The sequence below is a fragment of the Syngnathus typhle genome, linkage group LG12 (assembly GCF_033458585.1).
Source record: "Syngnathus typhle isolate RoL2023-S1 ecotype Sweden linkage group LG12, RoL_Styp_1.0, whole genome shotgun sequence".
Taxonomy (NCBI): domain Eukaryota; kingdom Metazoa; phylum Chordata; class Actinopteri; order Syngnathiformes; family Syngnathidae; genus Syngnathus; species Syngnathus typhle.
In genome coordinates, this window is record NC_083749.1 from 11,944,769 (window position 1) to 11,966,637 (window position 21,869).

Below are 21,869 nucleotides of genomic sequence, written 5' to 3' on the forward strand. Positions count from 1 at the left end.
AGGTTCTGCCGAACCCCTGAGACCGACTCACCCCCTAGGGTTCGGTCGAACCCAGGTTAAGAACCACTGATCTAGATGTAGTGCATCGTCGGTGTCGATTCCACTTAGCCAAGTTCCAGTGAATACTAAGACAGACGCCATGCAATACTCATACATGTGGGTGATGGTAGCCTGCAGTTTGTCTGTGTTCCCCCTTAACAAACGCACATTCTATAATGTTACAAAAGGAAGAACAGTGGTGTTGTATATTTCCGCGCTTGAGTGTGGCTTTAACTCCAGCTTTTTTCCTTCCTCTGCGTGTCCTTGAAAAACATGATGTGTCATCTTGAAAGAGATAAGAGATTGAACTTGAAATTGCAGCAGTGTATCTCTCGAGTAAGATATCAGATGATAGCTGCGGTATATGCGTGGCTGACTCCATTTGTCAAACATGTAAAATAGTCCGAGGGGGACAGAAGAAATAGAATAACCCAGAGCAGTCTGGTGGCATCCATAATACACAGGTGAGGAGGAAGCAAGGCTGGGTGATAGATGCTCAGATCCATGCAGACAAGAATGAGTGTGGGATGCCTTTGATTGCCACCGATCAGATTACAGCATGATCACAGCACGATGACTCCATACATGCACCCTCACACAAAATGCGCAATACGTAAACGTTAAAGCACAAGGAAATAATGTTTAAAAAAAATCGGCGCACGGTCACCACAGGAGCAATGACCCCAAAGTCACTGAGAACCTTTCACTAACACATCTAACATAAATCAACACAACTTTGACATTATAGCAGGAGCATGACACCCATTGAAGGTGTGGGTGTTTCTGCATTATAGTATAGTGTTTCAGACAGTGTCCCGCCAGTGGATTCCATCCATTGCTTGACTTCCCCTCAACCTATTTGATTTCATGGCCAGAGAAACTCAATGTGGACTGTTATGTAAATTAAAAAATATAATAATTTAGATTGGCTTGCTCACAGACAAATTATCATAAACAAGGAAGATTAAAGATTTACTTTGTTCTTTAATTTTACACTTCATGTGTGAGCAGGCACTATCAAATTATGCACAAGCAATTACAATGTCAATTTTCGCTGTTTAGTACACATTTTACTACTAAGCCTTCAACGGCTTTAAGCCTGTAACCTGCAAAGTCCGGCCCGCGGGCCAAATCCGGCCCCCTGTCAGATTTCATATGGCCTTGCAGCTTTGGTTTTATAATGTATTATTGTTGGCCCGCCTGCACTGTTAAGCTGAATAAAAAAAAATCATGAAACTTGAAACTATAATTCCTCCTTTTACCAAAGGGTGGCAGCACTACTTTAATAATATCAGTCTGCATCCGTGCCGCGCACCCCTCTCCGCTCGTTGTGCCTTGACAACTGCAAAGGAAACGAGGAAAGTTGACATTGAGGGCCGTCGGTTTCAAGAGAGATGGGAATTACAATACTTCTTCACTGAAAATCAAGGCAATTGTGTTTGTCTAATTTGTAAAGACGGTTGCCTTGTTTAAGAATTTCAACTTAAAGAGACACTACCAGACTAAACATGGTAACACATACGACAAGCTAACAGGGAGAGTGACCATGCTGATAAAGTGAAGCAGCTCCAAGCTGAACTGGCATCACGTGGGGCTGTGAGTCAAAAGTAAATATTACTAAAGCAAGCTACGAAGTGCCCATGCATACTGTTGATGTTATGAACCTGTAGACGCGACACAAACTATTACTTTCTGAAAGATATTGTAAATGACAAGAGCAAAATTCACTTGTTTTAAGTTTTAATAATAACAGACAACTTTAAATTACTTATAACTCCTGTTCAAATGAGGCAAAAATAATTTTAAACTCATGTAAATTTAAGTTATTTCATACAGTTTGTTCAATGTTATCTGACTCTTCAGATATGAATGAAAGGTAGAATTTGTGTTTTTAGAGTTCTTCACATCTGCCTGAGTGGCTTATATTTGGTTATTTTGTCATTGACATTCTTTTTTCTCTAAATTTCACCACAGAATCAGTTTACAGTGGAGTCTCGGTTTTCGACAACAATCCGTTCCAGAAGGCTGTTCGAGAAGTGAATCGTTCGAATTCCGAATCATGTTTTCCCATTACAAATAATGGGGGGAAAATCAATCCGTTTTTTTTAAGCATTTTTTTATTTACACATTTTTGTCCGATCGCGCAACTGCACCGCACCACCGAATGCACCACCGAACGCACAACCGTAGCGCGTCGCTGACCGCGCAACTGCACCGCGCAACTGCACCGCGCAACTGCACCGCGCAACTGCACCGCGCAACTGCACCGCGCAACTGCACCGCGCTGGTCGCATTATTGTGACAGAGCGGTGGCTAAAATTTAGAAAATATTTTTAAAGTCCTGATGTACTTTCCAAAATTTAAGTGGACCTCAGTGCGCAGGGGGCTTAATTTGGTCCAATCACGCAACCGCAGCGCGCCGGGCGCTCACTGCGCATTGATTTAGGAGCGTCTTTGTGTTTTAGGATGGCTTTACTGCTCCCACTTGCTTCCTTTGGAGACGTGATTAGAGTTGATGCAATCCTCAGAGTAACGAGAATGTAATAACAAACGGAGTCAGTTGGCATGCGGGTCCTCTCAGCTCATCTCGCGAGGTTCGACAACCAAATTTCGTCCGACATCCGAAGCAAAAAAATCTCGAATTTTTTGTTCGAATACTCATTTGTTCGAGGACCGGGACGTTCGAAAACCGAGGCTCCACTGTATTTTGTTTTGCATGGGTACTCCCTTTAATCTGCTTTCTCGCAGGTAAAATGCATTCTCAATAGGGTTTAAGTCTATTAACTTGGCCAATCAACGTTTTTACGTTTTTACCCTGATAATTCCTTTATTGTGACAGTGTTTCAATTTGTATCTTCTAGCACCATGATGAAGGATCTCCCAATATGTTTGGTTGCATATTTATTAAAAAGAACAGATAAAACATCCACCCATCTTTTTTCTGAACAACTTATCTTAACAAGGGTTGCTTGCATGCTGGATCCTATCCAAGCTGTCTTAGGGCGGTAGGCGGGGTATCCCGAACTGGTCGCCAGCCGATCGCAGGGCACACACAAACTAACAACCATTCACACTCGCACGTTCAAACAATTTGGAGTTGTCAATCGGCCTACCATGCATGTCTTTGCAACGTGGGAGGAAACCGGAGCACCCGGAGGAAACCCACGCTGGCAAAGGGAGAACATGCATACTCCACACAGGAAGGATGATGCCAGAATCGAACCCTGACCCAGAAGAGTGTGATACCATGTTGCCTATGTTTAGATTTTGTTTGTGTGTTATTCCTTAACAAAGATAAATGAGCCTGTCCCAGAGTAGGTCATTCAAACCCAAGGGATTGGTGACATTATTGCAATGTTTACAGACAAGCTTATGCTTGAGATCATGAGAAAATATGTTTAAGCATTAGCCTAGTTTGAAGAACCATTGTATTAGGACACACCGAGTCAATTAGATCATTGGTCCCCAACCACCGGGCCGCGGACCGGTACCGGTCCGTGGGTCACTTGGTACCGGGCCGCCAAGCCGCACAGAATTTTTTTTTTATCGACGATCGATGAATTCAGGTCAAGACACTCGTCCCGGTCACGTGACATGTTTCCCCAGTCGAGCCCGCAAAGCTAATATGTAGGGGTGTAAATTGCGGGTTTTGTCACGATACGATATCATATCGATACAAAGAACTACGATACGATATTTGCCTATATCTTAAAGCCTGCTGCGATTCATTCACGATATATAGTGCTCTACGATCGATTTTTATTTTTTTTAAAATAAAAAATATAGAACAATATCCTGATTTATAACAATTCATACGCAAAATCAACAAGGTACTGCAAACTCTTTATTTAGGAAATTAGTAGAGTATTGTAGTATACAAAGTGCTTATTTTAACACTGAACTTTGATGTCGTGTTTTTTCTTTAAATGTGTGGCGAGATTTGTGGACCCTGAATATTTGATCACCGCATGGCAGGATTTACAAACTGCACGTGTCTTGTCCGTTGAGCCATCTTTTCTTTGGAATCCAAAGTGCTTCCAAACGAATGACTTGAAGCCTAAAGGGGAGCAAATTTCCTCGGCTTTTTGGACACTAGCTAAAGCACCAGCCCAGGAGCCGCGTACTAGTTGTCGACTCCCCTTTCACGTGCCTGCTCTGCTCACAACACGACAAAGCCCCGCGCACTGCTCCCGGAAAGAGGAAGCAAGCAACAATGAACTGGATTTCAAAATAAAGTCGCGTCTAATGTCCGAGGTCAAACACGGCGATATAAATCGATGTTTACGTTTAGCATCGATGCCAATAAATTGTAGAGCATTATATCGATTAATCGATGTGTATCGATGAATCGTTACACCCCTACTAATATGTGGCGACAGGCTAACTAACCAGGCAATGAAGCATTCAAAACTGCTTCAACACAAGGAGACCAAGCATCCTGCAATAAAAGACAAACCTTAATCTCTCCGGGTGTCATTGTCTCCGATTACGTCTAGATGGGACCGGCTCGTTTCTGAGAAACAAACTCAGTCCTCCCACTAATTCAACGTAATGGTGAGTTTTATTTTTGTCATTTGTACTTGTTTTTATGTCAGTCGTATCATTTTATTTCAACGTATTTATATGTTTATTATAAATGTATTATTTATTTATTTATATAAATGTATTATTTATTAATATAATTGCCGGTCCGCGAAAATATTTCTGAAATGTAACCGGTCCGTGGCGCAAAAAAGGTTGGGGACCACTGAATTAGATGATCCACAATCTGCTTAAAAAAAGTTGACTAAAAGAAAAAGGTCAAACCTTTCTACAAGCCATAGAAATACATGGAAATGAATGCTAATAAAATCTGTTGTAAAATTAATTCTTTTATGTCAAACCCAATTTTTTTCAGCGTAACTGTAAAGCTCTAGGAATTTGCTTAATTGTTCAATCCAACACAAATGTTTATTAAATGTGATATAAAATAAATCTCTGCAGTTGTTTATTTGTAACTCAAAGATTCTAGTCGAGTCGCCATTGCCATGTGCTGTAATTCTCCAGCCTTGGGTGGTGGTGGGGTGTTGTAGGATTAGATGGAACTGAGGGAAATAAAATCCTCAATTAAACAATACTTTTTTATGTTCATAACTAAGACATGATGTTGCTTAATTGACATCAGTTAATTTCATGTTGCCATTAGCCATTTTCCTTCCATAGGACTAAGTGAATGCTGTGGTCTGGCATGCTTGTTGCAAACACCAGTCCAGAGTCATTGTTCCTATCCAAGCCATTAAGCCAAGATGTCACACCAGCCAGGAAACTGGACCCACGTTTAGATTTTCTGTATGGTGGTAGAGGCCAGCGACCCGAAATGGACTCTGTCCTGAGATCCATCACATAGAGGAAATCGTTGTCAAAGAGGAGTGCGAAGACTTCACCAAAGCTCAGCAAGGACAAGTTGGCTGGATCCTGAACTTTTATGACCCTGGGAAAATAAAATTTCTGATTAAGAGTGCTGAGAAAATGTAAGGTACAGACAAATTGTGATACTAACATCAATTACCGTTTTTTCCATGTATAATGCGCAAAATTTAACTAATTTATTGTCTTAAAATCTGGGGTGCGCATTATACATGGGTACAAAAACCAACAACATTTTTTATTTATTTTTTTTAAATCCGGATATCATACGGAGGCCGCCATTACAGATGCGCTTTCTTCTCTGCTGTTCACTTCAAACACGCTCCATATGAACACAATGCTCTCGTATCAGACGCTTGCTAGATCACCTGCTTGTTTGCTGTCACAATGTACCCTACACAAATCCGAAACATTTCTTCGCTATTGAGTATGCTAGCGCATGCGCAGTGATACTGACCGGCAGAATAACATCCGGTTGTTCCCAAAGATGATTTTTTTTCTGAAATAATTTTACGTTCACGGACTTAAGTAGGAGTCAAAATTTGGGTGCGTATTATACATGGGTACAGGCTTTTTTCCAGCATCAACATGCCATTTTTAGGGTGCGTATTATACATGGGGGCGCATTATACATGGAAAAAAACGGTAATTAGGAATCTCTTGATTCTGCTTTCCACGATGTAGAGATGTAAAATGGAGAGAGAAAATCACACAAATTCACATTGCAAGTTTCCCAAGAGCTTTCTAGACGCTGCCACATCCCCAAACCTTGCCCCATTCCTCACCATATTTTTGTGGGTATCCAGAAAAAATATACTAATCATAGCCTAAAAATATTAGAAGGAATCACATAATATTTTGGATATACACGATATATGTGTAATATTTAGAAATTGAAACACCATTGTATTGAAATTCGTAAAGTCAAAAAGGTTTTGTAAATTTGTTTAGAAATTTAAACACCATTGTATTGAAATTACCAACACATAGTGTTTCTTATTGGCCGCTAGAGGAGGCCAATACTGGTGGAGTAGTTTTCCTTGCCAAGTAATGCAAAGTGTCTACATTCAGAATTACCACACTACCAAAGTGAGTCATGGTTGTGCATCAATCTTCTGTTGCATTGTGGTCCTATACACAATATTAAAGACTTTTAAACCCTTCTCAATACATCTACGCACCATAAACCTTTCCCATTGTCTTAATAACCATTCCCACAATGTTCTGTGCATGTATTGTACCTTTACAGTAAATAAATGAACAAACACGTGATCTTGTCACGTGTCCCGACTCCTTCTGCACCGGTTGGTGCTTCTTCCCTCGCGTTTGGCCGGCTGTCCCCTCCAGCGCTTGAGCTCAGTCACGTCTGCAGTGACGCACATTGCTCAGAGGCACACTCCGCGCGATCAGGGATCATTGCCGCTGTCCCGACTCCTGGGCAGCAGTGCTTTTTTTTCTACGTGCACGGCAGCAAGCCGTGCACCCCGTGCTTGGCCTCAGTGAAGCACATTGCTCAGAGGCACGTCTCGCGCTCATTGCTGCTGTACTGACTCTTTCCTTTGTGTGCAGCTGTGTCACGTCCTCTCTCGCCCTGCTGGCCTTCCGTGCGAGACCTCGGTGGTGGCCGTCGCCAATACGAAATTGCGCGTACTAATCGACGTTGATTGCCACCACCTGTCCCCTGTTACCCGCTAATTGGGGTGTGTGTATACACGCCATTCGCCGGTCAGTCTTCGCCATTTCGTCTGCTTTGACACATGCATGCCTGCCACCTGACTCTCGTTTGCCTGATCCGCTGTGTAGTGGAATGCTGGGCTGGTTATCTGCCTTGACACACACATGCCTACCACCTGATTCCTGTTTGCTTGTCTTATCGGTAATTCGATGCATTTTGGAGACATATCCATCTTTCCTTGGCTCCTTTATCAACATTAATGCATATTTGTACTCGGGGTGTCTAAACTTTCGATCTTTGTTCAACGGACGAACAATCATGTAATAAGAATGACTGACAACGACGGAAGGGTTCTCAGATCACAGACAAAGGACGAACCGGAAAATTTTAGTGAATTACCCACTTCTGCCATCTTTATTTATTTGTATCACACTAGTGGAATGTTTTATTTAAAGCATAGTGTAATAGTTTATTGACCTGGTCTTGAACAAGTTTATCTTTTGGTTTTGATGCCACATTTGTAGACCATACCCCTGCAGAGAGACCCATATTAATTTATCTATCTATGCCCGCAACAGCCAAAACAATTAAATGCTCCTTGAGTTCCAGCAGATGGCACAAGGTAACATAAATCTGTGTCACCCCCTGATACAATTCATAAAACAAAATACAGTAAGACATGACCTGTGACTTTTCACCCTGGTTGACTGAATTTGAGAATAAATTGAGAAGAGATTATCATTATTTTTACTTTATTTGACAATATTTTTATTTTGGATGTGCTAGAAGTTTTTGTTTTACTAAAAATATGATCCAGGTTCAGCACAGCTTGAGAAACACTATTAGACAAGGTTTGTTTATAATTTTACCTGAGAATCTCAAAACTGGCAAAATCCCACAGATGTACTCCGATGTCAGAGCTGCAAACAATGTGGCGTCCATCAAACTGCAATCGGGGTTGAAGGCTGATGCTGCGATTCTCTGACACCGACAGTGTCTTTAAGCACGTACAATTAATTTCTTTTCCTAAAGGCCAGATCTGAAAAGAGAAGTTAGTGTTTGATCCATATTATGGAGAAAACATATTTAAGACAGGATAACGATACAAAATCAGGGTGAAGTATCTATTTGTCTGTTGAATTACACACAAGGCTGATACAAGACTACATACCTGGGTCAAAATGCTCATTTTAAAAACAAGTCAAAACAATCATCAAAAAAAGAAATGAAAAAAAGACTATTAAATGATGATCTATGGGGAAAAAAAACAAAGTATTAGCGCAAGGTGTATATGTATACTATATATATATATATACACATATATATGTATATATATGTATATATATATATATATATATATATATATACGTATATACCTTGCGCTAATACTTTGTTTTATATATATATATATATATATATAGTATATATACACAGGGTCCGGCAAAATGATCTGACATATTTTTGGGTTTAAAAAAGCACAAATAAAAAGTACATATAATGCCATTTTGTTTCATTTGATTTTCAAAATTAAATCAGTCAAATGGAAGCCATTATTGTCCACACAAGTCGTCCATAACTCGGCGGATCATTTCATGGGAAATGGCAGCAATTTCTTTCTTTTTTGTTTGAATGCTGATGCACTGGCTCTGAAGTTAGTAACTCATAACAAGATTGTGTTTCGAGTAGGTACGGGATCATGTCTACTAAGTCTGTGTTAGAGTTACAGATTTGTTCTTGATAAACATTTCCACAATGAAAGTGCGATGCTCACCGGTCCAATTCATGTTAGCAACTGAAACAAAACGAAATAACATTATTCGAAAATGAAACGGAAATGAAACCAAACAAAACAAAACGTCATTATATGTGTACTTTTCGAGAATAAAAGAACTTTTTTGCATCTTTAATTTATTTGCATTTTATTAAAGCTACAAATGTGTCAGATCAGTTTGGCACACCCTGTTTATACATAGTCACACGTATCCCTGTTTTGTGGTTCACCGATTCACAACCACGGTCCATTGGGCACCGTTGAACTTAGCTGCCCTTACACCTGTTTATGGACCCCATGGAGGCTATTTTGTGTGTTTTGGGGTGTTCTTTGGTATCGAGGGGGGGCTGGTTGGCCGCTGTTACTTTTTTTTTTTCCTTTGTCTTGTTGCTTTGCTTTGATGGCTTTTAACTTTTGACGTCATATGATGGCGCCGCGGATGGCAGCCACGATGAGTCACTCTGTTTATTTGTCTTATTTTGTGTGTTTTCTGTGTCCTCTGCTGTCCATCCCGGATCACTTTTACCAGAGAAGCGCTGTTAAACATCGGACAGTCTTCTTCTGGTATTTTCTCTCCTGTTCTCTCCGATTCAGACTGTTTGTCGGAGATTCTAGCCGGAGCGGCGGTGCTGTACAAGCTACCGCGACGACGGCGGCGAGGAAAACGAGCCGGAGCACTCGTAAGGCTGAGGCAGAGAGGTTCCGTTCTGCCCTACCGTCAAGTCATCTGGCGAATGTCCGAACGAACCCCCCACCACGCAGTGGAGCTAGCGGGGTATAGGCTAACGCGAGCAGATCGCAGCGCGGAGCTCTCCGGAAAATCAAAGGGAGGCTGTCTCTGTTTCTACATTCATGAACGTTGGTGTACTGATGTCACGGTTTTGAAAGAGTTTTGCAGCCCTCTCCTGGAAACACTTTTCATGAACTGCCGGCCGTTCTATTCACCACGGGAGTTTTCCTCGATCGTCATGGCGGCTGTTTACATTCCACCACACGCACGTGCGAGTGAAGCCACGCAGATGCTGGCTGACCAGGTAACAGACATGGAAAAACTTCTACCAAACTCACTAATGATTGTTCAAAGTCCAAGTCAAAGTATGGGTGATCTTAACAGGGCGAACCTCGCACACAAACTCCCCAAATACAGGCAGCACGTAACGTGTCCCACCAGAGGGGCACAGACTCTGGACCACTGCTACACCGTGATCGTGATCTGGCAGACCAGAAACACACTGAACCGAGAGGTCAGGAAAGCCAGGAGGTGTTACGGGGAGAACTTGAAGAGACACCTCTCTGCCAATCCTGACCCCTCAACAGTGTGGAAAGGTCTGCAGAGCATCACGGGCTACAAGAAACGAACCCCCCGTCCTAGGGAGAGCCCAAAGCTTGCTAACCAGCTAAACAAGTTCTACTGCAGGTTTGATCGGTCCTCCCACACAACGGGACTTCCTGCAGCACAATCTACATACTCACCTCTCCCCACAACTGCTCTGTCCACACCTCTATAATCGTTGTCACCCGCTCGCTCTCTTGCAGAGGTCGCGCCCGCACTCCAGGTCCGCGAGGAGGAAGTGTGCCAGATGTTCCAGGGACAAAAGACCAGGAAGGCACCGGGCCCAGACGGTGTGTCACCTTCTTGCTTGAAAGTCCAAGACCAAGGAGGTTGTTGTTGACTTCCGGAAGGGTCACACCCAACACCTGCCGCTGACCATCGACGGTGCTGTGGTGGAGAGAGTGAGCAGCGCCAGGTTCCTGGGGGTGCACATCAGTGAGGATCTCTCCTGGTCCACCAACACCGCATCACTGGCGAAGAAGGCCCAGCGCCGCCTGTACTTCCTGCGGAAACTCAGGCGAGCGAGCGCTCCTCCGGCCGTCATGACTACATTTTACCGTGGCACCATTGAGAGCGTCCTCTCCAGCTGTATTGCTGTTTGGGGTGGCGGCTGCACTGACTACAACTTGAAGGCTCTGCAGCGCATAGTGAACACGGCTGGTAAGATTATTGGTGCTTCACTCCCCTCCCTGAAAGACATTTACATCTCCCATCTCACCTGCAAGGCGACCACAATTGTGAGTGATGTGAGTCATCCCGCTCACTCTTTGTTTGAGCTTCTGCCCTCTGGGAAGAGGTATAGGAGCCTGCGCTCCCACACCACCAGACTCAACAACAGCTTCAACAGGCTGTTAGGATCCTGAACTCGCTTCCCCTTTCTGCGTAGCGTCCTGTACTTTTGCGCTACGCTTACTGTCTGCTGTATGCACACTGGCTCAGTTTTGCTCTTCTTATTTATTGTGTTATCTGTTTATTTATTATTTATTCATCATTCTTATTATTTATTGTTTGTGCCTTCTTGTTCTTATATTGTGTCGTTTACGTGTATGTCTAACGTGTAATATGTTTCGTCACCGTGGGATAGAGAAAACGTAATTTCGGTTTCTTTGTGTGTCTTGACATGTGAAGAGATTGACAATAAAGCTGACGTTGACTTTGATCATCCAGTCTGTCCTCTGCACCTCCATCACTGTCTGGTTTGGATCGGCCTCCAAACAAGACAAGCTCAGACTGCAACGGACAATCAGGACTGCAGAAAAGATAATTAGAATCAACCTCCCATCTATCCAAGACTTGTACCTGTCCAGGACCAGGAAACGGGCAAGGAACACCTCTACAGACCCTTCTCACCCAGGTTGCAGTCTGTTTGAACTACTCCCCTCCGGACGGTGTTACAGAGCTCGGTACGCCAAAACCAGCAGACACAGAGACAGCTTCTTCCCCCAGGCTGTTGCTCTGATGAACTCAGAGTCATTACTGTGCAATAACATCCTGCTCTGTACACCTTTTAGAATTTGTCTACACTGTTTTTGCCACATGTCCTGAATGTTGTTAGTCACCTAAATGTTGAACAGAGGGTGTGTTTTTACCAAAGTCAAATTCCTTGTTTGGCACGCTCAAACATGGCGAATAAAAACTCTTGAATCCTGGAAGAGGGACCCTCCCAACTGTGGTCTCTTCTCAAGGTTTCTCATTTCCCCTAGCTGGAGTTTTGAGTTTTTCCTTGCCCTCTTGGGAGTTTAAGATCAGGGGATGTTTGAGAATATTTGCCATTTTTCACATGTCCTGTGTTGTTAGCAGGGCTGTGGACTTGATGTGGACGGATTTTTGCACCGAGTCCGTTCTCTTGGCCATGAGTCCGAGTCCGGCTGTCCATTTTTTCTGTTACCGTTTTTTTCCGTGTATAGTGCGCAATATTTTACTAATTTATTGTCCTAAAATCTGGGGTGCGTATTATACATGGGTACAAAGAAAAAAAAAATTATTATTTTTTTTTTTAAATTTTTTTTTTTTTTTTTTTTTAAATAAAGTCATGGTACAACAAAACCAACAACAGGACTGACCGACAAAGTCGTGGAACAAAAAGACAGGGTGACATTACCAAAGACAGGAACAGAATGACAGTAACACATGCAATGATCCAACGGTGAGCGAGGGGCAGACAGGACTTAAATACAAAACACGTTACATCGATTGAGGTGACACAGGAAGAGCGGGGTGACACGAACAGAAACTATGGCAACCTAGACACATAGCAAAACTGGGGACGAGACATGACAAATCTCCCCCGAAATAAAACTCACCTTTCTTCTTGTTTGTTGTCAATCGCGCATCGCATTCAGCCATCCTGCCCAACACACTTAGTAAAATTCATAATTGACGACACATCGTTTGATGCGATGGTGCAATCCTCGATGGTGTGTTATTGTCAAATATTGTTTGTTTTTTAATCTCCATCGCGGACCGGACGTCATACGGAGGCCGCCATTACAGATGCGCAGAACGGTTGCGCAAGACACGTCAGCTATATAAAGAGCGAGAGTTCAGTTCTCCACCTATTAGTTTCAATTCACAGTTTAATTAGCAGTTTCAATCAGCAAATAACAAAATGCGTATTACAGGTAATATTTTATTTCACAACACTTTGCCTTGTTCCTTTCGTCTCTGCTGTTCATTTCAAACACGCTCCATACGACCGCAATGCTCTTGTATCAGACGCTCGCTCGATCACCTGCTAGTTTGCCGTCTGTCACAATGTACCCTACACAAATCCGAAACATTTGTTGCGGCTCCGAGTCACGACGAGGGGCAAGTTTTGGTTTCCAAGGGTGTTTTTATTCCTCTTCAACGTCTCTCCCATACAGAGCCGCCGTGTGCGCACGGAGCGCGGTGGTGCGTTTAGGGGCAGTCGGAGAAATCAACGCCAACAAAAAAAATGACATCCAGCCTAGTTAAGACCATACCAAAGACTTTAAAAATGGGACCCATTGCCTCCCTGCGTGTGTGACGATCTTTGGGACTTAAATTAAAAAAAAAATTAAAAAAAAATTCATAAAAATTGGGTGCGTATTATACATGGGTACAAGCTTTTTTCCAGCATCAGCATGCCATTGTTAGGGGTGCGTACTATACATGGGGGCGCACTATACACGGAAAAAAACGGTAATTCATGTGACTGCTTAGTCTTTATTCAAGGCTAATTTAGATCAAAATCTAAATAATTACAACAGTTTTGTGATGGCTTTGTCTTTATTAAACATATAAACGAATACAATAAACAGATACTTTCAAGTTTTAATCATTAATTACACCATTATAGCTCAGACATTTATCTAAACACAAATAATTAGTGACGACCCCTTATTTGGAAAGCGAAAAACCCATGTCGTACGGCGTCAGCACTATGTTGTTTTCAATAAAAACATGAAGAACTCACGTTTGCGTCAGTCAATTTTAATTTTTATAAAGGATTATTCTCATTTGATGCCTTCCGCGTTCTGCCATTGAAGCGGGACCATTCAAAGACCAGTCGTACAGACGGAACACTCATTCACTTCACCAAAACGCAACAATATAATTACGTGAGCTCTTTGCATAAACCTCGATGCAAAGAAACTCCTCTTTTTGGGTACAGGCTACAAGGAGTATATATTACAAAGGAGACTTTGTACTTAATTGTGATCATCATTCATCCATCCATCCATTTTATTTTATTACTCAGGTATTTTCAAAGCAAATTAATATTGTTGCATTTATTAATTTGCTTTAACATGACAGCGCAATATAATTAAAAGCTGACACGATAACAATGTCAAACGTGTTCATTTAAGAAAAAGCCACACACGTTTTGTGATCAAATCTTTCATAACGAGAATGATTTGAGTGAATTGATTTTACAAATTTTATCCCCCCTCCCCACCATCTGTCACTTTGCTCGGGACAAAAGGAGCCTTCAGAACTGAAATTTCGTCTCAATTATTCATTCAAATCAATTCACTCAAATCATTCTCGTTATGAAAGATTTGATCACAAAACGTTTCCGTCTGTACGACTGGTTTTTGAATGCACCCCGCTTCAATGGCAGAACACGGATGAATTTAAAGACATCAAATGAGAATAATCCTTTATAAAAATTAAAATTGACTGACGCAAACGTGAGTTCTTCATGTTTTTATTGAAAACAACATAGTGCTGACGCCGTACGACGCCGTACGACATCGGTTTTTCGCTATAATTCTGTATAATTCGAGGTAGTCCACGCTCACCCAAAGTTAAGGTTTCATGGGAATATTATTGTCATAATTGTCTGGACCATATATGATAATTGTTTAATGGTAGTTATTGATAGATCTTGAAGATGTCAAGTTATAGGTGCATATACCACGTTCATTGTAAGAGGGGAAGAGATGTTGTGTATTTTGGGCTAACTCGAATTCCGTAGTAGAAAACCCCCTGAAGTGGGATGGGCGCATTCTGTGTTGTTGTGGTACGCCCTGTGAACGCACTGTGAGTAAGGAATAAAGCAGTTATCATTCACGTCGTTCTCCAACCTATTCTTGCTATCTAAGAACCTGGAAAATAGTAAGGATATAACATATATCACGGGTCATTACGACGAGTTTGGTGGAGTTTTTACTACTTCTTCCAACTCCTACCGCGCTGACTGTAACCTGACACTCTCTTGGTGCGTCTTGCCTCTTTTTTTTTTATTGTCAGACTCGGTGGACTCGGTCTAAATCAGCACTGAGTCCAAGTCCGAGTCCGGCAAAAATGACCGAGTCCGACCGAGTCCGAGTCCCCGAGTCCGAACCGAGTCCACAGCCCTGGTTGTTAGTCACCTAAATGTTGAACAGAGGGTGTGATTCACCAAAGTCAAATTCCTTGTTTGGCACGCTCAAACATGGCGAATAAAAACTCTTGAATCTTGAACTTTCGCACTTACTGGCTGTTAGGGTTTGCAGAATATCTTCATCGTATGATTACCGTTTTTTTCCGTGTATAGTGCGCCCCCATGTATAATACGCACCCTAAAAATGGCATGCTGATGCTGGAAAATGGGTCCCATTTTTATAGTCTTTGGTATGGTCTTAACTAGGCTAGATGTAATTTTTTTTGTTGGCGTTAATTTCTCCGACTGCCCGTAAACGCACCACCGTGCTCCGTGCGCGCACGGGACAGCAAACGAGCAGGTGATCGAGCAAGCGTCTGATACGAGAGCATTGCGGTCGCATGGAGCGTGTTTGAAGTGAACAGCAGAGAAGAAAGGAACAAGGCAAAGTGTTGTGAAATAAAATGCACAGAACGGATGCGCAAGACATGTCAGCTATATAAAGAGCGAGAGTTGTTTTCTTCCTTATTAGTTTCAATCCACAGTTTAATTAGCAGTTTCAATCAGCAAATAACAAAATGCGTATTACAGGTAATATTTTATTTCACAACACTTTGCCTTGTTCCTTTGGTCTCTGCTGTTCATCCTAAAACACAAAGGCTCTGTCACACTAATGCGACCAGCGCGGTGCAGTTGGGCGGTCGGCGGCGCGCTACGGTTGAGCGTTCTCTCTCTCGCTCTCTCTCTCGCTCTCGCACACACGCACACGCGCACACACGCAAACCGGATATCATACGGAGGCCGCCATTACAGATGCGCAGAACGGATGCGCAAGACACGTCAGCTATATAAAGAGCGAGAGTTCAGTTCTCTACCTAAATCCGTATTACAGGTAATATTTTATTTCACAACACTTTGCCTTGTTCCTTTCTTCTCTGCTGTTCACTTCAAACACGCTCCATGCGACCGCAATGCTCTCGTATCAGACAAGGCTTGCTCGATCACCTGCTCGTTTGCTGTCCCGTGCGCGCACGGAGCGCGGTGGTGCGTTTACGGGCAGTCGGAGAAATCACCGCCAACAAAAAAAATTACATCCAGCCTAGTTAAGACCATACCAAAGACTATAAAAATGGGACCCATTGCCTCCCTGCGTGTGTGACATCATTGGGACTTAAAAAAAAAAAAAAAAAAAATTAAAAAAAAAAAAAATTAAATTTTTTTTTTGTACCCATGTATAATGCGCACCCCAGATTTTAGGACAATAAATTAGTTAAATTTTGCGCACTATACACGGAAAAAAACGGTATGTTGGAATGTAACCTGTATTACCGTTTTTTTCCATGTATAGTGCGCCCCCATGTATAATACGCACCCTAAAAATGGAATGCTGATGCTGGAAAAAAGCCTGTACCCATGTATAATACGCACCCAATTTTTATGAATTAAAAAAAGTTTTTTTTTTTTTTTTTTTTAAGTCCCAATGATCGTCACACACGTAGGGAGGCAATGGGTCCCATTTTTATAGTCTTTGGTATGGTCTTAACTAGGCTGGATGTAATTTTTTTTGTCTGCGTTGATTTCTCCGACTGCCCATAAACGCACCACCGCGCTCCGTGCGGGCACGGGAAAGACGCGTGCGGACGTGAAAAAGGCGGCTCTGTATGGGAGAGACGTTGAAGAGGAATAAAAACACCCTTGGAAACCAAAACTTGCCCCTCGTAGTGACTTGGAGCCACAACAAATGTTTCGGATTTGTGTAGGGTACATTGTGACAGAAAGCAAACGAGCAGGCGATCGAGCAAGCGTCTGATACGAGAGCATTGCGGTCGCATGGAGCGTGTTTGAAGTGAACAGCAGAGAAGAAAGGAACAAGGCAAAGTGTTGTGAAATAAAATGCACAGAACGGCTGCGCAAGACACGTCAGCTATATAAAAAGCGAGAGTTGTTTTCTTCCTATTAGTTTCAATTCACAGTTTAATTAGCAGTTTCAATCAGCAAATAACAAAATGCGTATTACAGGTAATATTTTATTTCACAACACTGCCTTGTTCCTTTGGTCTCTGCTGTTCATCCTAAAACACAAAGGCACTCTTTAAGCAATGCGACAGTGAGCGCCCGGCACGCCTCTTTCCCGTTCGCGCACGGAGCGCGGTGGTGCGTTTACGGGCAGTCGGAGAAATCAACGCCAACAAAAAAAATTACATCCAGCCTAGTTAAGACCATACCAAAGACTATAAAAATGGGACCCATTGCCTCCCTGCGTGTGTGACGATCATTGGGACTTAAAAAAAAAAAAAAAAAAAATTTAAAAAGAAAAAATTAATTTTTTTTTGTACCCATGTATAATGCGCACCCCAGATTTTAGGACAATAAATTAGTTAAATTTTGCGCACTATACACGGAAAAAAACGGTAATTTAACTAGCTTGTCCTGCCTACACAAAAGTAGTTGACCAAAGTGCTAAGATCTTTTCAACTGATTGACTAGACGCAGAGGACGCAATCAAAGTTGCTTTGTTTGGAGAACGTCGTAAAGGGCCCCCTGTTATGCTTTGATCGGCAGGGGAGCGGATTCACCCCATCCTGTGTTCCCACACCCCCACTTTCAACCCCACTCTGTTTCTCTCAATAAATATGCACCTGAAAAGGCCTGAGTAAGACTTCATTCGACCATCGCTGTAAGCACAGCGACGAGTGAACTCTCCGCCTTCAAGTGTCTAAAACAACTAACTTGTCTCCAGTGTGGTTCTTGCAAAATAAGTTAGAGTGAGCACCACCCTAACATTTTGGTGCCGAAACTCGAGACCCTCATACCCGCCATCTGGCTGACGGAGGAGGACGTGCTGCATTGTCGACAAGCCAGCGTCCTTTAGGGGGACCTGGAAAAGAAAGTCCTGGGAAGAGAATTTCTTCGCTGGGCCAGGATCTTAGGTCTGCCTTCGTCTGCCAGAGGTGGATCGACGGGACCCGGCAGTGCAACGAACCAAGAGTCAAGTAAGTTAACGTTTGTGTTGTTGTGAAACGCGTAAAAGGTGAACGAGAGATAGCTTGGGTTCAAGTCCCAGGGGAAGAAACAGGCTAAGAAAAGCAGAGCTTCTTTTTCGTTCATCGAAGGAGTGCGTAGATTCTTCTTTGTCTGTTTTTCCAAGCTGAGGGATCTGGCTTGGGTTAGAGTCCCAGTGGAAGGAACGTGCTAAGAAACACGGAGCTTCTTTTTTGGTAATCAAAGAAGAGTGTAGATTTTTCTTTGTACGTTTTTCCGGCCAAAGAACAGCTTGGCTTCAAGTCCCAGTGGAAGGAACGGGCTAAGAAAAAACAGAGCTTCTTTTTCTTAATTGAAGAAGGGCGTAGATTCTTTTTTTTGTCCGTTCTTCCAAGCTGTGTTGGAGGGTTTTACACCCATTTTGCATAGGCCTAAAAATAAAAAGCGCTGGAATTTGTGTGGCTGGTAGGATAAGTTGACTAAAAAGCAGTTCTAGCATTGATCCATGGCTGCTGAGGGCCAGGGACAAAGCCTTTAGGGCAGGGGATGAGGCTGGCTTGAGGACTGCGAGGGCCGACCTGTCCCGGGGCATCAAAGAAGCAAAGAGGGCGTTCTCGTGCAAAATTACCGCCCACTTCAAGGACAGCAGGGACGCACGGAGCCTCTGGCAGGGCATTCAGACCATCACGGATTACAAGCCCGCGCCGCAGAGCTGTGAAGGCGACGTCCGTCTGCTCAATGACCTCAACCGCTTCTTTGCTCGCTTCGACGCTCAGAACAGCACTTGCCCGCTGAAGGCCACTCCCCTTTCACACGAGCTGCCCCTGTGCCTCTCCGCCGACAGCGTGAGGAGGGCGCTTGCCGCCATCAACATCCGTAAGGCGGCCGGCCCTGACAACATCCCGGGTCGGGCGCTGAAGGACTGCGCTGGTGAGCTGACGGATGTCTTCACGGACATCTTTAACACTTCCCTGCAGCAGGCCATCGTCCCGTCGTGTTTCAAAGCTGCCACCATCGTACCTGTGCCGAAGAAACCCGCTCCGTCCTGCTTCAATGACTACCGCCCCGTGGCACTTACGCCCATCATCATGAAGTGCTTTGAGCGGCTTGTCATGGAGCACATCCGATCCGTTCTCCCCCCCACCATTGACCCCTTCCAGTTTGCGTACCGAGCCAAGCGGTCTTCTGAGGATGCCATCTGCTCTGCCCTCCACTCGGCCCTCACCCACCTGGAGAGGAGGGACTCGTATGTGAGATTGCTGTTTGTGGACTTCAGTTCTGCCTTCAACACCATTGTGCCACAACGCCTCATCAGCAAACTTGACGCGCTGGGCCTCAGTACCTACCTCTGCAACTGGCTACTGGACTTCCTCTGTCAGAGGCCACAGGTAGTACGTGTTGGCGACAAAATCTCCGCCAGCATCACGCTGAGCACGGGGGCCCCCCAAGGCTGCGTGCTCAGTCCGCTGCTCTTCACCCTCCTGACGCATGACTGCACTGCAACCTACAGCGACAACCGTATCGTGAAGTTTGCTGACGACACGACTCTGGTGGGTCTCATCACCAAGGGAGACGAGACTCAATACAGGCTGGAGGTTGACCTTCTGACCACGTGGTGCAGGGACAACAACCTCCTGCTGAACGTCGACAAGACCAAGGAGATTGTTGTGGACTTCCGGAAGGGTCACACCCAACACCTGCCGCTGACCATCGACGGTGCTGTGGTGGAGAGAGTGAGCAGCGCCAAGTTCCTGGGGGTGCACATCAGTGAGGATCTCTCCTGGTCCACCAACACCGCATCACTGGCAAAGAAAGCCCAGCGCCGCCTGTACTTCCTGCGGAAACTCAGGCGAGCGAGCGCTCCTCCGGCCGTCATGACTGCATTTTACCGCGGCACCATTGAGAGCGTCCTCTCCAGCTGTATTGCTGTTTGGGGTGGCGGCTGCACTGACTACAACTTGAAGGCCCTGCAGCGCATAGTGAACACTGCTGGTAAGATTGCTGGTGCTTCGCTCCCCTCCTTGAAGGACATTTACACCTCCCATCTCACCCGCAAGGCGACCACGATTGTGAGTGATGCGAGTCACCCCGCTCACTCTTTGTTCGAGCTTCTGCCCTCTGGGAAGAGGTACAGGAGCCTGCGCTCCCGCACCACCAGACTCTCAAACAGCTTCATACTCCAGGTTGTTAGGATCCTGAACTCGCTCCCCCGTTCTGCGTAGCGTCCTGTACTTTTACTGTCTGTACTGTCTGTATGCACACTGGCTCTTATTTGCTGTTTTATCTGTTTATTTATTATTACTCTTATTATTTATTGGTTGTGCCTTTTTGTTTATGATGTTTTTTACTTTTGCGCTATGCTTGCTGGCTCCGTTTTGCTCCTCTTATTTATTGTGTTATCTGTTTATTTATTATTTATTCATCACTCTTACTATTGATTGTTTGAATTTTTGCCTTCTTGTTTTTATATTGTGTCGCGTACTTGTATGTCTATCGTGTTATGTGTCTCGTCACCGTGGGATAGAGAAAAACGTAATTTCGGTCTCTTTGTGTGTTGTGACATGTGGAGAGATTGACAATAAAGCTGACTTTGACTTTGACTTTGATAACACAGCCTAGTAATTTGTTGAAAGGTCAATTTAAACCTGCATTGAGGATCCTCAAAGAGAAATACTAAATTAAGACGGGAAATAAGAACGGTAAATCTCTAGCTCTTGAAGAAGATGAGAAGTTCATGGCGAGTAAATGTCTTAATTGTATGCAATACATGCCGAAGTGGAAGAAAAGGTATGGAGTAGAAGGGAAGTTGAAAGTTGAGGTGTGGAAGATAGTGGTTGATGTTTTGGAGGAGAGTGTAGATAGGACGACAAAGGGACAGAAAAAGAAAAGGAAAGAGAGAGAGTTGAATTGTGCTAGAATGTGGTTGAAAGCTTCACAAGAGAGAAGAGAACAAATTCAAAAGACAAAAAATGGAAAGATAAAAAGTGATGAGACCACCATTCAATTAAGATTTGGACAAGAATTCTGGGTGCACAGTGGCATCCCATTCGATGATGCAGCTGAGAGTGCTTATCAGCAACATCTTAGAAATGCGCTCCTCACTGTTAGGCAACTGGGTGAGAAAACACTTGGTGGAAGCAGACGCTGCTTGTGGAAGCAGACGCTGCTTGTGTTGCGCCGATTGAGAAAAGCAAATGTTCTGATGTATTTCATCTAGATGATGGTAATGATCTAGATGAAGATACAACGGTCTTCTTCCGAAGTTCCCAAAGGGGCAGAGGAAGAGTTAGAGACCAACAAGGTCGCAGGCCTCCATATAATTCAAAACCCCCATCAGGTTCTGACAACTGTTGGAACTGTGGGAAACGTGGACACTGGTCAAAAGAGTGTCGTCGTGTGAAACAATACCAATCAAAGGGTGGAGGACGAGGCATAGGAAAAGCCAAATTTTCAACATGTCATGACCCCCCCCTTTTTTTTTTTTTGACCGCTCATGCTAATACAGAGACATTGTATGCTACATTTAATGGAAATTATTGATTGGTTGTGTTGTGAGATTATACAGACTTCTATATGCAAGTTCTTTGAATTTGAAAACAAAGAGAAAATTCTGATTACTTTGCAAGCAGTTTTTTTTGTGTGTTGAGGTTTTTTTTTTGGATTGGTGGATTGTTCTATCAGGAACCTTGAGTTGGAAATGGTATATGAATGTTGTGTGGAGAGCTTGGATGAATTGGGACCAATGTGATAGAAAGACTCCTTTTTGGAGACTGTGTGTGAGATGCAAATGAGCATTGATGACTGAACGCCCGACTGAAGGGAAAATACAGGTTGA

At 43.6% G+C, this 21,869-nt stretch overlaps 1 protein-coding gene across 8 annotated transcripts in view; it reads right to left on the reverse strand.

Annotated features, from left to right (window-relative positions):
* Nucleotides 1-2,927: 2,927 nt before the first annotated feature.
* fbxw2 (F-box and WD repeat domain containing 2) overlaps nt 2,928-21,869 on the reverse strand; it is a 133,775-nt gene continuing 114,833 nt past the window's right edge. For all 8 annotated transcript variants that reach the window (XM_061293887.1, XM_061293884.1, XM_061293886.1 and 5 more), the window contains 2 exons: nt 7,990-8,159; nt 2,928-5,509 (listed from right to left, as the gene is read on the reverse strand). In XM_061293887.1, the coding sequence (XP_061149871.1) occupies nt 5,221-5,509; nt 7,990-8,159 (459 nt within the window). In that variant the 3' untranslated portion in view covers nt 2,928-5,220. The remainder of the gene's footprint in view (nt 5,510-7,989; nt 8,160-21,869) is intronic.